Below are 13,943 nucleotides of genomic sequence, written 5' to 3' on the forward strand. Positions count from 1 at the left end.
GACCGGACATAATGAGGTGATAGCCGAGGCTATTTGAACCACCCCACCGCCGGCACTCGGATAGTAATCTTGGGCATAGCATTTTACCAAATCACCTCATTCTTTGGGGCACACGTGAGGAACACAAATGCGAACAAGCCTGAATGGTCCCCAGGACAATATGCAACTGAAAACTCACACCCCAGAAGTGACTCGAACCCATACTCCCAGGAGCAACGCAACTGGTATGTACAAGACGCCTTAATCCACTTGACCATCACGACCGGACATAATGAGGTGATAGCCGAGGCTATTTGAACCACCCCACCGCCGGCACTCGGATAGTAATCTTGGGCATAGCATTTTACCAAATCACCTCATTCTTTGGGGCACACGTGAGGAACACAAATGCGAACAAGCCTGAATGGTCCCCAGGACAATATGCAACTGAAAACTCACACCCCAGAAGTGACTCGAACCCATACTCCCAGGAGCAACGCAACTGGTATGTACAAGACGCCTTAATCCACTTGACCATCACGACCGGACATAATGAGGTGATAGCCGAGGCTATTTGAACCACCCCACCGCCGGCACTCGGATAGTAATCTTGGGCATAGCATTTTACCAAATCACCTCATTCTTTGGGGCACACGTGAGGAACACAAATGCGAACAAGCCTGAATGGTCCCCAGGACAATATGCAACTGAAAACTCACACCCCAGAAGTGACTCGAACCCATACTCCCAGGAGCAACGCAACTGGTATGTACAAGACGCCTTAATCCACTTGACCATCACGACCGGACATAATGAGGTGATAGCCGAGGCTATTTGAACCACCCCACCGCCGGCACTCGGATAGTAATCTTGGGCATAGCATTTTACCAAATCACCTCATTCTTTGGGGCACACGTGAGGAACACAAATGCGAACAAGCCTGAATGGTCCCCAGGACAATATGCAACTGAAAACTCACACCCCAGAAGTGACTCGAACCCATACTCCCAGGAGCAACGCAACTGGTATGTACAAGACGCCTTAATCCACTTGACCATCACGACCGGACATAATGAGGTGATAGTAGCCTCGGCTATCACCTCATTATGTCCGGTCGTGATGGTCAAGTGGATTAAGGCGTCTTGTACATACCAGTTGCGTTGCTCCTGGGAGTATGGGTTCGAGTCACTTCTGGGGTGTGAGTTTTCAGTTGCATATTGTCCTGGGGACCATTCAGGCTTGTTCGCATTTGTGTTCCTCACGTGTGCCCCAAAGAATGAGGTGATTTGGTAAAATGCTATGCCCAAGATTACTATCCGAGTGCCGGCGGTGGGGTGGTTCAAATAGCCTCGGCTATCACCTCATTATGTCCGGTCGTGATGGTCAAGTGGATTAAGGCGTCTTGTACATACCAGTTGCGTTGCTCCTGGGAGTATGGGTTCGAGTCACTTCTGGGGTGTGAGTTTTCAGTTGCATATTGTCCTGGGGACCATTCAGGCTTGTTCGCATTTGTGTTCCTCACGTGTGCCCCAAAGAATGAGGTGATTTGGTAAAATGCTATGCCCAAGATTACTATCCGAGTGCCGGCGGTGGGGTGGTTCAAATAGCCTCGGCTATCACCTCATTATGTCCGGTCGTGATGGTCAAGTGGATTAAGGCGTCTTGTACATACCAGTTGCGTTGCTCCTGGGAGTATGGGTTCGAGTCACTTCTGGGGTGTGAGTTTTCAGTTGCATATTGTCCTGGGGACCATTCAGGCTTGTTCGCATTTGTGTTCCTCACGTGTGCCCCAAAGAATGAGGTGATTTGGTAAAATGCTATGCCCAAGATTACTATCCGAGTGCCGGCGGTGGGGTGGTTCAAATAGCCTCGGCTATCACCTCATTATGTCCGGTCGTGATGGTCAAGTGGATTAAGGCGTCTTGTACATACCAGTTGCGTTGCTCCTGGGAGTATGGGTTCGAGTCACTTCTGGGGTGTGAGTTTTCAGTTGCATATTGTCCTGGGGACCATTCAGGCTTGTTCGCATTTGTGTTCCTCACGTGTGCCCCAAAGAATGAGGTGATTTGGTAAAATGCTATGCCCAAGATTACTATCCGAGTGCCGGCGGTGGGGTGGTTCAAATAGCCTCGGCTATCACCTCATTATGTCCGGTCGTGATGGTCAAGTGGATTAAGGCGTCTTGTACATACCAGTTGCGTTGCTCCTGGGAGTATGGGTTCGAGTCACTTCTGGGGTGTGAGTTTTCAGTTGCATATTGTCCTGGGGACCATTCAGGCTTGTTCGCATTTGTGTTCCTCACGTGTGCCCCAAAGAATGAGGTGATTTGGTAAAATGCTATGCCCAAGATTACTATCCGAGTGCCGGCGGTGGGGTGGTTCAAATAGCCTCGGCTATCACCTCATTATGTCCGGTCGTGATGGTCAAGTGGATTAAGGCGTCTTGTACATACCAGTTGCGTTGCTCCTGGGAGTATGGGTTCGAGTCACTTCTGGGGTGTGAGTTTTCAGTTGCATATTGTCCTGGGGACCATTCAGGCTTGTTCGCATTTGTGTTCCTCACGTGTGCCCCAAAGAATGAGGTGATTTGGTAAAATGCTATGCCCAAGATTACTATCCGAGTGCCGGCGGTGGGGTGGTTCAAATAGCCTCGGCTATCACCTCATTATGTCCGGTCGTGATGGTCAAGTGGATTAAGGCGTCTTGTACATACCAGTTGCGTTGCTCCTGGGAGTATGGGTTCGAGTCACTTCTGGGGTGTGAGTTTTCAGTTGCATATTGTCCTGGGGACCATTCAGGCTTGTTCGCATTTGTGTTCCTCACGTGTGCCCCAAAGAATGAGGTGATTTGGTAAAATGCTATGCCCAAGATTACTATCCGAGTGCCGGCGGTGGGGTGGTTCAAATAGCCTCGGCTATCACCTCATTATGTCCGGTCGTGATGGTCAAGTGGATTAAGGCGTCTTGTACATACCAGTTGCGTTGCTCCTGGGAGTATGGGTTCGAGTCACTTCTGGGGTGTGAGTTTTCAGTTGCATATTGTCCTGGGGACCATTCAGGCTTGTTCGCATTTGTGTTCCTCACGTGTGCCCCAAAGAATGAGGTGATTTGGTAAAATGCTATGCCCAAGATTACTATCCGAGTGCCGGCGGTGGGGTGGTTCAAATAGCCTCGGCTATCACCTCATTATGTCCGGTCGTGATGGTCAAGTGGATTAAGGCGTCTTGTACATACCAGTTGCGTTGCTCCTGGGAATATGGGTTCGAGTCACTTCTGGGGTGTGAGTTTTCAGTTATATATATATATATATATATATGTCGTACCTAGTAGCCAGAACTCACTTCTCAGCCTACTATTCAAGGCCCGATTTGCCTAATAAGCCAAGTTTTCCTGAATTAATATATTTACTATAATTTTTTTCTTATGAAATGATAAAGCTACCCTTTTCACTATGTATGAGGTCAATTTTTTTTTATTGGAGTTAAAATTAACGTAGATATATGACCGAACCTAACCAACCCTACCTAACCTAACCTAACCTATATATATAGGTAAGGTTAGGTTAGGTAGCCAAAAAAAGCTAGGTTAGGTTAGGTTAGGTAGGTTAGGCAGACGAAAAAGCCTTAATTCATGAAAACTTGGCTCATTAGGCAAATCGGGCCTTGCATAGTAGGCTGAGAAGTGAGTTCTGGCTACTAGGTACGACATATATATATATATATATATATATATATATATATATATATATATATATATATATATATATATATATATATATATATATATATATATATATATATATATATATATATATATATATATATATATATATATATATATATATATATATATATATATATATATATATATATATGTTGTACCTAGTAGCCAGAACGTCGTACTCGGCCTACTATGCAAGGCCCGATTTGCCTAATAAGCCAACTTTTCCTGAATTAATATATTTTCTCCAATTTTTTTCTTATGAAATGATAAAGCTACCTATTTCATTATGTATGAGGTCGATTTTTTTTATTGGAGTTAAAATTAACGTAGATATATGACCGAACGTAACCGACCCTACCTAACCTAACCTAACCTATCCTTATAGGTTAGGTTAGGTTAGGTAGCCGAAAAAGTTAGGTTAGGTTAGGTTAGGTAGGTTAGGTAGTCGAAAAACAATTAATTCATGAAAACTTGGCTTATTAGGCAAATTGGGCCTTGTATAGTAGGCTGAGAAGTGCGTTCTGGCTACTAGGTACGACATATATATATATATATATACATATATATATATATATATATATATATATATATATATATATATATATAAATATATATATATATAAATATATATGTCGTACCTAATAGCCAGAACGCACTTCTCAGCCTACTATGCAAGGCCCGATTTGCCTAATAAGCCAAGTTTTCCTGAATTAATATATTTTCTCTAATTTTTTTCTTATGAAGTGATAAAGCTACCCATTTCATTATGTATGAGGTCAATTTTTTTTATTGGAGTTAAAATTAACGTAGATATATGACCGAACCTAACCAACCCTACCTAACCTAACCTAACCTATCTCTATCGGTTAGGTTAGGTTAGGTAGCAGAAAAAGTTAGGTTAGGTTAGGTTAGGTAGGTTAGGTAGTCGAAAAAACATTAATTCATGAAAACTTGGCTTATTAGGCAAATTGGGCCATGCATAGTTGGCTGAGAAGTGCGTTCTGGCTATTAGGTACGACATATATATATATATATATATATATATATATATATATATATATATATATATATATATATATATATATATATATATATATATATATATATATATATATATATATATATATATATATATATATATATAAATATATATATATATATATATATATATATATATATATATATATATATATATATATATATATATATATATATATTAGTATATTTTGGTAGCAGTCGTTCCTGTAGACATATATTATTAAATATGACAGAAAAAGTAAGATTAATAATTCTAACACGAATTTTCTCAATCTTTCGTACATTACGCTTCACTGTTGGAGGTAAATCAAAAATCACTTCTCCAAAATTCATTTTTATTTCTAGTCTGACGCAACACGGGCGCGTTTCGTAAAACTTATTACATTTTCAAAGACTTCACAAATACACAACTGATTAGAACTTGCGTTTCCCTGATTTTATATCTACATTTGAGTGAGGTGGGAAGGGTGATGTGGCATTACATTTGAGTGAGGTGGGAAGGGTGATGTGGCATTTAACACAAGACAGAACACTAGGGGATATTAATAGGGTATTAAAAGTATCAACACAAGACAGAACAGAAACAATAGGTATTGAATAGAAGTGTTTGTAGAAAGCCTATTGGTCCATATTTCTTGATGCTTCTATATTGGAGCGGAGTCTTGAGGTGGGTAGAATATAGTTGTGCAATAATTGGCTGTTGATTGCTGGTGTTGACTTCTTGATGTGTAGTGCCTCGCAAACGTCAAGCCGCCTGCTATCGCTGTATCTATCGATGATTTCTGTGTTGTTTACTAGGATTTCTCTGGCGATGGTTTGGTTATGGGAAGAGATTATATGTTCCTTAATGGAGCCCTGTTGTTTATGCATCGTTAAACGCCTAGAAAGAGATGTTGTTGTCTTGCCTATATACTGGGTTTTTTGGAGCTTACAGTCCCCAAGTGGGCATTTGAAGGCATAGACGACGTTAGTCTCTTTTAAAGCGTTCTGTTTTGTGTCTGGAGAGTTTCTCATGAGTAGGCTGGCCGTTTTTCTGGTTTTATAGTAAATCGTCAGTTGTATCCTCTGATTTTTGTCTGTAGGGATAACGTTTCTATTAACAATATCTTTCAGGACCCTTTCCTCTGTTTTATGAGCTGTGGAAAAGAAGTTCCTGTAAAATAGTCTAATAGGGGGTATAGGTGTTGTGTTAGTTGTCTCTTCGGAGGTTGCATGGCTTTTCACTTTCCTTCTTATGATGTCTTCGATGAAACCATTGGAGAAGCCGTTATTGACTAGGACCTGCCTTACCCTACAGAGTTCTTCGTCGACTTCCTTCCATTCTGAGATGTGGCTGAGAGCACGGTCGACGTATGCGTTAACAACACTCCTCTTGTACCTGTCAGGGCAGTCGCTGTTGGCATTTAGGCACATTCCTATGTTTGTTTCCTTTGTGTAGACTGCAGTGTGGAAACCTCCGCCCTTTTCCATGACTGTTACATCTAGAAAAGGCAGCTTCCCATCCTTTTCCGTCTCGTAAGTGAAACGCAGCACGGAACTCTGCTCAAATGCCTCCTTCAGCTCCTGCAGATGTCTGACATCAGGTACCTGTGTAAAAATGTCGTCAACATACCTGCAGTATATGGCCGGTTTCAAGTTCATGTCGACTAAGACTTTTTGCTCGATGGTACCCATGTAGAAGTTTGCAAACAGGACACCTAGGGGAGAACCCATGGCGACCCCATCTGCTTGCTTATACATGTGCCCATCCGGGCTCAAGAAGGGTGCCTCTTTAGTACAAGCTTGGAGTAGTTTCCTCAGAATACTTTCTGGCATGTCAAGAGGAGTACAGGCTGGATCACGATACACTCTGTCGGCTATCATTCCGATTGTCTCGTCCACAGGTACGTTGGTAAACAGCGATTCTACGTCCAACGAGGCTCTTATCCCTGTGGCCCGTGCGCCCCGCAGTAAGTCCACAAATTCCTTTGGAGACTTCAGGCTGAAGGCGCAAGGAACATAAGGAGTCAGCAGGCCGTTGAGTCGCTTCGCCAGTCTTCTAACCAAAGTCGGGCTCTTACCAGCCCTATCAAACCCCCCATACATTACATCCTCCTATGATGGAGTGATAGACGGCCGACAGGCCTTAATAAAAACATATATCAGAGGATACAACTGACGATTTACTATAAAACCAGAAAAACGGCCAGCCTACTCATGAGAAACTCTCCAGACACAAAACAGAACGCTTTAAAAGAGACTAACGTCGTCTATGCCTTCAAATGCCCACTTGGGGACTGTAAGCTCCAAAAAACCCAGTATATAGGCAAGACAACAACATCTCTTTCTAGGCGTTTAACGATGCATAAACAACAGGGCTCCATTAAGGAACATATAATCTCTTCCCATAACCAAACCATCGCCAGAGAAATCCTAGTAAACAACACAGAAATCATCGATAGATACAGCGATAGCAGGCGGCTTGACGTTTGCGAGGCACTACACATCAAGAAGTCAACACCAGCAATCAACAGCCAATTATTGCACAACTATATTCTACCCACCTCAAGACTCCGCTCCAATATAGAAGCATCAAGAAATATGGACCAATAGGCTTTCTACAAACACTTCTATTCAATACCCATTGTTTCTGTTCTGTCTTGTGTTGATACTTTTAATACCCTATTAATATCCCCTAGTGTTCTGTCTTGTGTTAAATGCCACATCACCCTTCCCACCTCACTCAAATGTAATGCCACATCACCCTTCCCACCTCACTCAAATGTAGATATAAAATCAGGGAAACGCAAGTTCTAATCAGTTGTGTATTTGTGAAGTCTTTGAAAATGTAATAAGTTTTACGAAACGCGCCCGTGTCGCGTCAGACTAGAAATAAAAATGAATTTTGGAGAAGTGATTTTTGATTTACCTCCAACAGTGAAGCGTAATGTACGAAAGATTGAGAAAATTCGTGTTAGAATTATTAATCTTACTTTTTCTGTCATATTTAATAATATATATATATATATATATATATATATATATATATATATATATATATATATATATATATATATATATATATATATATATATATATATATATATATATATATATATATATATATATATGTCGTATCTAATAGCCAGAACGCACTTCTCAGCCTTCAGCCTACAATGCAAGGCCCGATTTGCCTAATAAGCCAAGTTTTCATGAATTAATGTTTTTTCGACTACCTAACCTACCTAACCTAACCTAACCTAACTTTTTCGCCTACCTAACCTAACCTTACCTATAAAGATAGGTTAGGTTAGGTTAGGTTAGGTAGGGTTGGTTAGGTTCGGTCATATATCTACGTTAATTTTAACTCCAATAAAAAAAAATTGACCTCATACTTCATGAAATGGATAGCTTTATCATTTCATAAGAAAAAAATTTGAGAAAATATAATAATTCAGGAAAACTTAGCTTATTAGGCAAATCGGGCCTTGCATAGTAGGCTGAGAAGTGCATTCTGGCTACCAGGTACGACATATATATATATATATATATATATATATATATATATATATATATATATATATATATATATATATATATATATATATATATATATATATATATATGTCGTACCTGGTAGCCAGAATGCACTTCTCAGCCTACTATGCAAGGCCCGATTTGCCTAATAAGCCAAGTTTTCATGAATTAATTGTTATTCGACTGCCTAACCTACCTAACTTAACCTAACCTAACTTTTTCAGCTACCTAACCTAACCTAACCTATAAAGATAGGTTAGGTTAGGTTAGGTAGGGTTGGTTTGGTTCGGTCATATATCTACGTTAATTTTAACTCCAATAAAAAAAAATTTACCTCATACATAATCAAATGGGTAGCTTTATCATTTCATAAGAAAAAAATTAGAAAAAATATATTTATTCAGGAAAACTTGGCTTATTAGGCAAATCGGGCCTTGCATAGTAGGCCAAAAAGTGAGTTCTGGCTACTAGGTACGACATATATATATATATATATATATATATATATATATATATATATATATATATAGATAGATATAAATACATATATATATATATATATATATATATATATATATATATATATATATATATATATATATATATATATATATATATAAATATATATACATATAACTGAAAACTCACACCCCAGAAGTGACTCGAACCCATACTGCCAGGAGCAATGCAACTGGTATGTACAAGGACGCCTTAATCCGCTTGACCATCACGACCGGACATAAGGAAGTGATAGCCGAAGCTATTTGAACCACTTCTTCACCGGCACTCGGATGGTAATCTTGGGCATAGCATTTTATCAAATCACCTCATTCTTTAGGGCACACGTGAGGAACACAAATGCGAACAAGCCTGAATGGTCCCCAGGACTATATGCAACTGAAAACTCACACCCCAGAAGTGACTCGAACCCATACTGCCAGGAGCAACGCAACTGGTATGTACAGGGACGCCTTAATCCGCTTGACCATCACGACCGGACATAAGGAAGTGATAGCCGAAGCTATTTGAACCACTTTCCCGCCGGCACTCGGATGGTAATCTTGGGCATAGCATTTTATCAAATCACCTCATTCTTTGGGGCACACGTGAGGAACACAAATGCGAACAAGCCTGAATGGTCCCCAGGACTATATGCAACTGAAAACTCACACCCCAGAAGTGACTCGAACCCATACTGCCAGGAGCAACGCAACTGGTATGTACAGGGACGCCTTAATCCGCTTGACCATCACGACCGGACATAAGGAAGTGATAGCCGAAGCTATTTGAACCACTTCCCCGCCGGCACTCGGATGGTAATCTTGGGCATAGCATTTTATCAAATCACCTCATTCTTTGGGGCACACGTGAGGAACACAAATGCGAACCAGCCTGAATGGTCCCCAGGACTATATGCAACTGAAAACTCACACCCCAGAAGTGACTCGAACCCATACTGCCAGGAGCAACGCAACTGGTATGTACAGGGACGCCTTAATCCGCTTTACCATCACGACCGGACATAAGGAAGTGATAGCCGAAGCTATTTGAACCACTTCCCCGCCGGCACTCGGATGGTAATCTTGGGCATAGCATTTTATCAAATCACCTCATTCTTTGGGGCACACGTGTATGTATGTTCCTCACGTGTGCCCCAAAGAATGAGGTGATTTGATAAAATGCTATGCCCAAGATTACCATCCGAGTGCCGGCGGGGAAGTGGTTCAAATAGCTTCGGCTATCACTTCCTTATGTCCGGTCGTGATGGTCAAGCGGATTAAGGCGTCCCTGTACATACCAGTTGCGTTGCTCCTGGCAGTATGGGTTCGAGTCACTTCTGGGGTGTGAGTTTTCAGTTGTATATAGTCCTGGGGACCATTCAGGCTTGTTTGCATTTGTGTTCCTCACATGTGCCCCAAAGAATGAGGTGATTTGATAAAATGCTATGCCCAAGATTACCATCCGAGTGACAGCGGGGAAGTGGTTCAAATAGCTTCGGCTATCACTTCCTTATGTCCGGTCGTGATGGTCAAGCGGATTAAGGCGTCCCTGTACATACCAGTTGCGTTGCTCCTGGCAGTATGGGTTCGAGTCACTTCTGGGGTGTGAGTTTTCAGTTGTATATAGTCCTGGGGACCATTCTGGCTTGTTTGCATTTGTGTTCCTCACGTGTGCCCCAAAGAATGAGGTGATTTGATAAAATGCTATGCCCAAGATTACCATCCGAGTGCCGGCGGGGAAGTGGTTCAAATAGCTTCGGCTATCACTTCCTTATGTCCGGTCGTGATGGTCAAGCGGATTAAGGCGTCCCTGTACATACCAGTTGCGTTGCTCCTGGCAGTATGGGTTTGAGTCACTTCTGGAGTGTGAGTTTTCAGTTGTATATAGTCCTGGGGACCATTCAGGCTTGTTTGCATTTGTGTTCCTCACGTGTGCCCCAAAGAATGAGGTGATTTGATAAAATGCTATGCCCAAGATTACCATCCGAGTGCCGGCGGGGAAGTGGTTCAAATAGCTTCGGCTATCACTTCCTTATGTCCGGTCGTGATGGTCAAGCGGATTAAGGCGTCCCTGTACATACCAGTTGCGTTGCTCCTGGCAGTATGGGTTCGAGTCACTTCTGGGGTGTGAGTTTTCAGTTGTATATAGTCCTGGGGACCATTCAGGCTTGTTTGCATTTGTGTTCCTCACGTGTGCCCCAAAGAATGAGGTGATTTGATAAAATGCTCTGCCCAAGATTACCATCCGAGTGCCGGCGGGGAAGTGGTTCAAATAGCTTCGGCTATCACTTCCTTATGTCCGGTCGTGATGGTCAAGCGGATTAAGGCGTCCCTGTACATACTAGTTGCGTTGCTCCTGGCAGTATGGGTTCGAGTCACTTATGGGGTGTGAGTTTTCATTTGTATATAGTCCTGGGGACCATTCAGGCTTGTCTGCATATATATATATATATATATATATATATATATATATATATATATATATATATATATATATATATATATATATATATATATATATATATACTGTTGTGAGGAGAATGTGTCCACAGTGAAAAATTAATAGATAACGACTAGAGCGCTTTCGGGTTTCCTTTCTAAGCCTGCACTGTAGGAAAACTGAGAGAGACAGGGGGTTGTGATGGAATGGGGTTTTGTTCACTACCAGTAACACTTCCTTCATCAGCCTTGATAGCCTCATGTCAGCTTGGAACAACTGATATTTGTTCACGACGTCTTGCAATAACTAATCAATATAAATGCAAAACTTCAATTGTTTGTTCACGATTGGAGATGAAAAATATGAATGTCAGTAAGGAGAAGCAGGTAATCCATGAAGGATGGACTGCAATAACGCACATCTCTGTGTAAAGTGTCATGACAGTGGCGCTGGGACTCCTTCTAGACGTGAGACTAGTCCTTCTGGGATTCATTTGTAGAGTATTGTAGGAGGAGTGAGTTGTTCAGTGAAGAGCCTCTAGATGATCCATGCATTATGTCAGATACTATCGTTGAGTATATATCTAGGCAGTTTTGTCAAGGTCCGTGCTTCTGCGGCGTCTGGTGTTGACGTTGCCTTCTGTCTGCCAGCGATGGACCCACCTGTAGACGGTGGTGACGCTGACGCCTGTCTCCCTGGCGATGGACCGCAGAGACATGCCGCTCGCCCACAACCACACGAACCTGGCTCTCTCAGCCCAGGCTGTTGGCTTGGCTGCCCGCCGCCACTCCATCATCTTCCTGTGTGAGCAATGGAGTAATGGTTCACACCAGCGTTCCATATTATCTTTAAAGATGACGTAATGTCTCGTGTCAAATGTAATAACATATAGTTACAGCCGCTGTTTGTGGCTGATAACATTTTTTCATAATTAATTCGACTGAAAAATAAAGATATAAATGTACTTTTTATACAGGTAGTGGCCCAATAACCTTCGCTTCCCGACTTTTATTTCGCTAATTCCAACAACAAGAAGAACAAAATTATTTCCACATAACCCAGCTGCCATGAAGGTTAATATGGTCACTAACACACCTCGACAACACCCTAAGGGTCAAGATGGTCACTAACACACCTCGACAGCACCCTAAGGGTCAAGATGGTCAATAATACACCTCGACAACACCCTAAGGGTCAAGATGGTCAATAACACACCTCGACAACACCCTAAGGGTCAAGATGGTCAATAACACACCTCGACAACACCCTAAGGGTCAAGATCAGGGGTCTCCAAACTATGGCCCGCGGGCCACATCCGGCTCGCCACATAATTTCATCCGGCCCTCCAAACAAATCCCTGTGTGGTGGCCTTGAAAAAATAATTATCATACGAATGGCATCGCAGAATTATTCAAAGCTGGGGCTGCTGACTGGTGGCGCTCAACCCGAGTCAGTTTTCCTCTCTCTCGATAGTGTGACGCACAGATACTAATACTGGTAGGTATGTGTTGTGCATTACAACCAATCAGTTGTGTATAACTGTATATTGTGGGGGTGGAAGGCGAGTGGGGCTTCGCTGCTTCCGTTTCAGGGAGCACAAACACTGTACAATATTCTTTTCTCTGTACTTTGACAATGCCTTTATCTTAGTTATACAAAATAGCAATTTCATTTTTTATTCCTCCGGCCCGCATAAATATGGGAAATATATAATGTGGCCCTTACATTGAAAAATTTGGAGACCCCTGGTCAAGATGGTCAATAACACACCTCGACAACACCCTAAGGGTCAAGATGGTCAATAACACACCTCGACAACACCCTAAGGGTCAAGATGGTCAATAACACACCTTGACAACACCCTAAGGGTCGTCAAGATGGTCAATAACACACCTCGACAACACCCCTAAAGGTCAAGATGGTGTGAGTGGCTACAGTTCTGATGAGTGACTTAGCTGAGGAAGACACTGTACTGATGACAGTATGAGTGACAGCTGAGGACACAGCAGAGGTGACAGTACGAGTGACAGCTGAGGACACAGTAGAGGTGAGAGTACGAGTGACAGCTGAGGACACAGTAGAGGTGACAGAACGAGAGACAGCTGAGGACACTGTAGAGGTGACAGTACGAGTGACAGCTGAGGACACAGTAGAGGTGACAGTATGAGGGACTTAACTGACTTAAATGAGTGACTTAACTGACTTAAACATATTTATTCACTGACTGTTCAGCATATACTTGTCAAGAGTCTCTTCCCCCATTTCACATATTCGTTATTCTTTTGTCAAGTTATATCTGGTCTTTTAAATCTCTGTTGATATTTCTCTGATCAGATATATCTCGGAGCTGATATATCTCTGATCAGATATATCTCAGAGCTGATATATCTCTGATCAGATATATCTCTTAGCTAATATATCTCTGGTCATATGTATCTCTGAGCTGATATATCTCTGATCAGCTACATCTCTGAGCTGATATATCTCTGATCAGATATATCTCTGAGCTGATATATATCTGATTAAATATATCTCTGAGCTGATATATCTCTGATCGGCTATATCTCTGAGCTGATATAACACTGAAATAATGGTCACCCTGTCCTTTTACAGATAATGTCTTTTTCGCCCGTATTAGCCCTAAGGCTAAAAATTGCCGTGCAAGAATATTAGAGCAAGTCGCGTAAGAAACTTACTGTAAATGTCGTTTTCTGTTTTGGGTACTCTGCCTTAATCTGATAGGTTGGGA

At 41.9% G+C, this 13,943-nt stretch overlaps 1 protein-coding gene across 1 annotated transcript in view; it reads left to right on the forward strand.

The window, feature by feature from the left end:
- LOC138370448 (NADH-ubiquinone oxidoreductase chain 5-like) overlaps positions 1–13,943 on the forward strand; it is a 48,741-nt gene that overhangs the window by 19,816 nt on the left and 14,982 nt on the right. The window contains exon 3 of the mRNA XM_069334817.1: positions 13,808–13,877. Coding sequence (XP_069190918.1) covers positions 13,808–13,877 — 70 coding nt within the window. The remainder of the gene's footprint in view (positions 1–13,807; positions 13,878–13,943) is intronic.

The sequence above is a fragment of the Procambarus clarkii genome, chromosome 32 (assembly GCF_040958095.1).
Source record: "Procambarus clarkii isolate CNS0578487 chromosome 32, FALCON_Pclarkii_2.0, whole genome shotgun sequence".
Taxonomy (NCBI): Eukaryota; Metazoa; Arthropoda; class Malacostraca; order Decapoda; family Cambaridae; genus Procambarus; species Procambarus clarkii.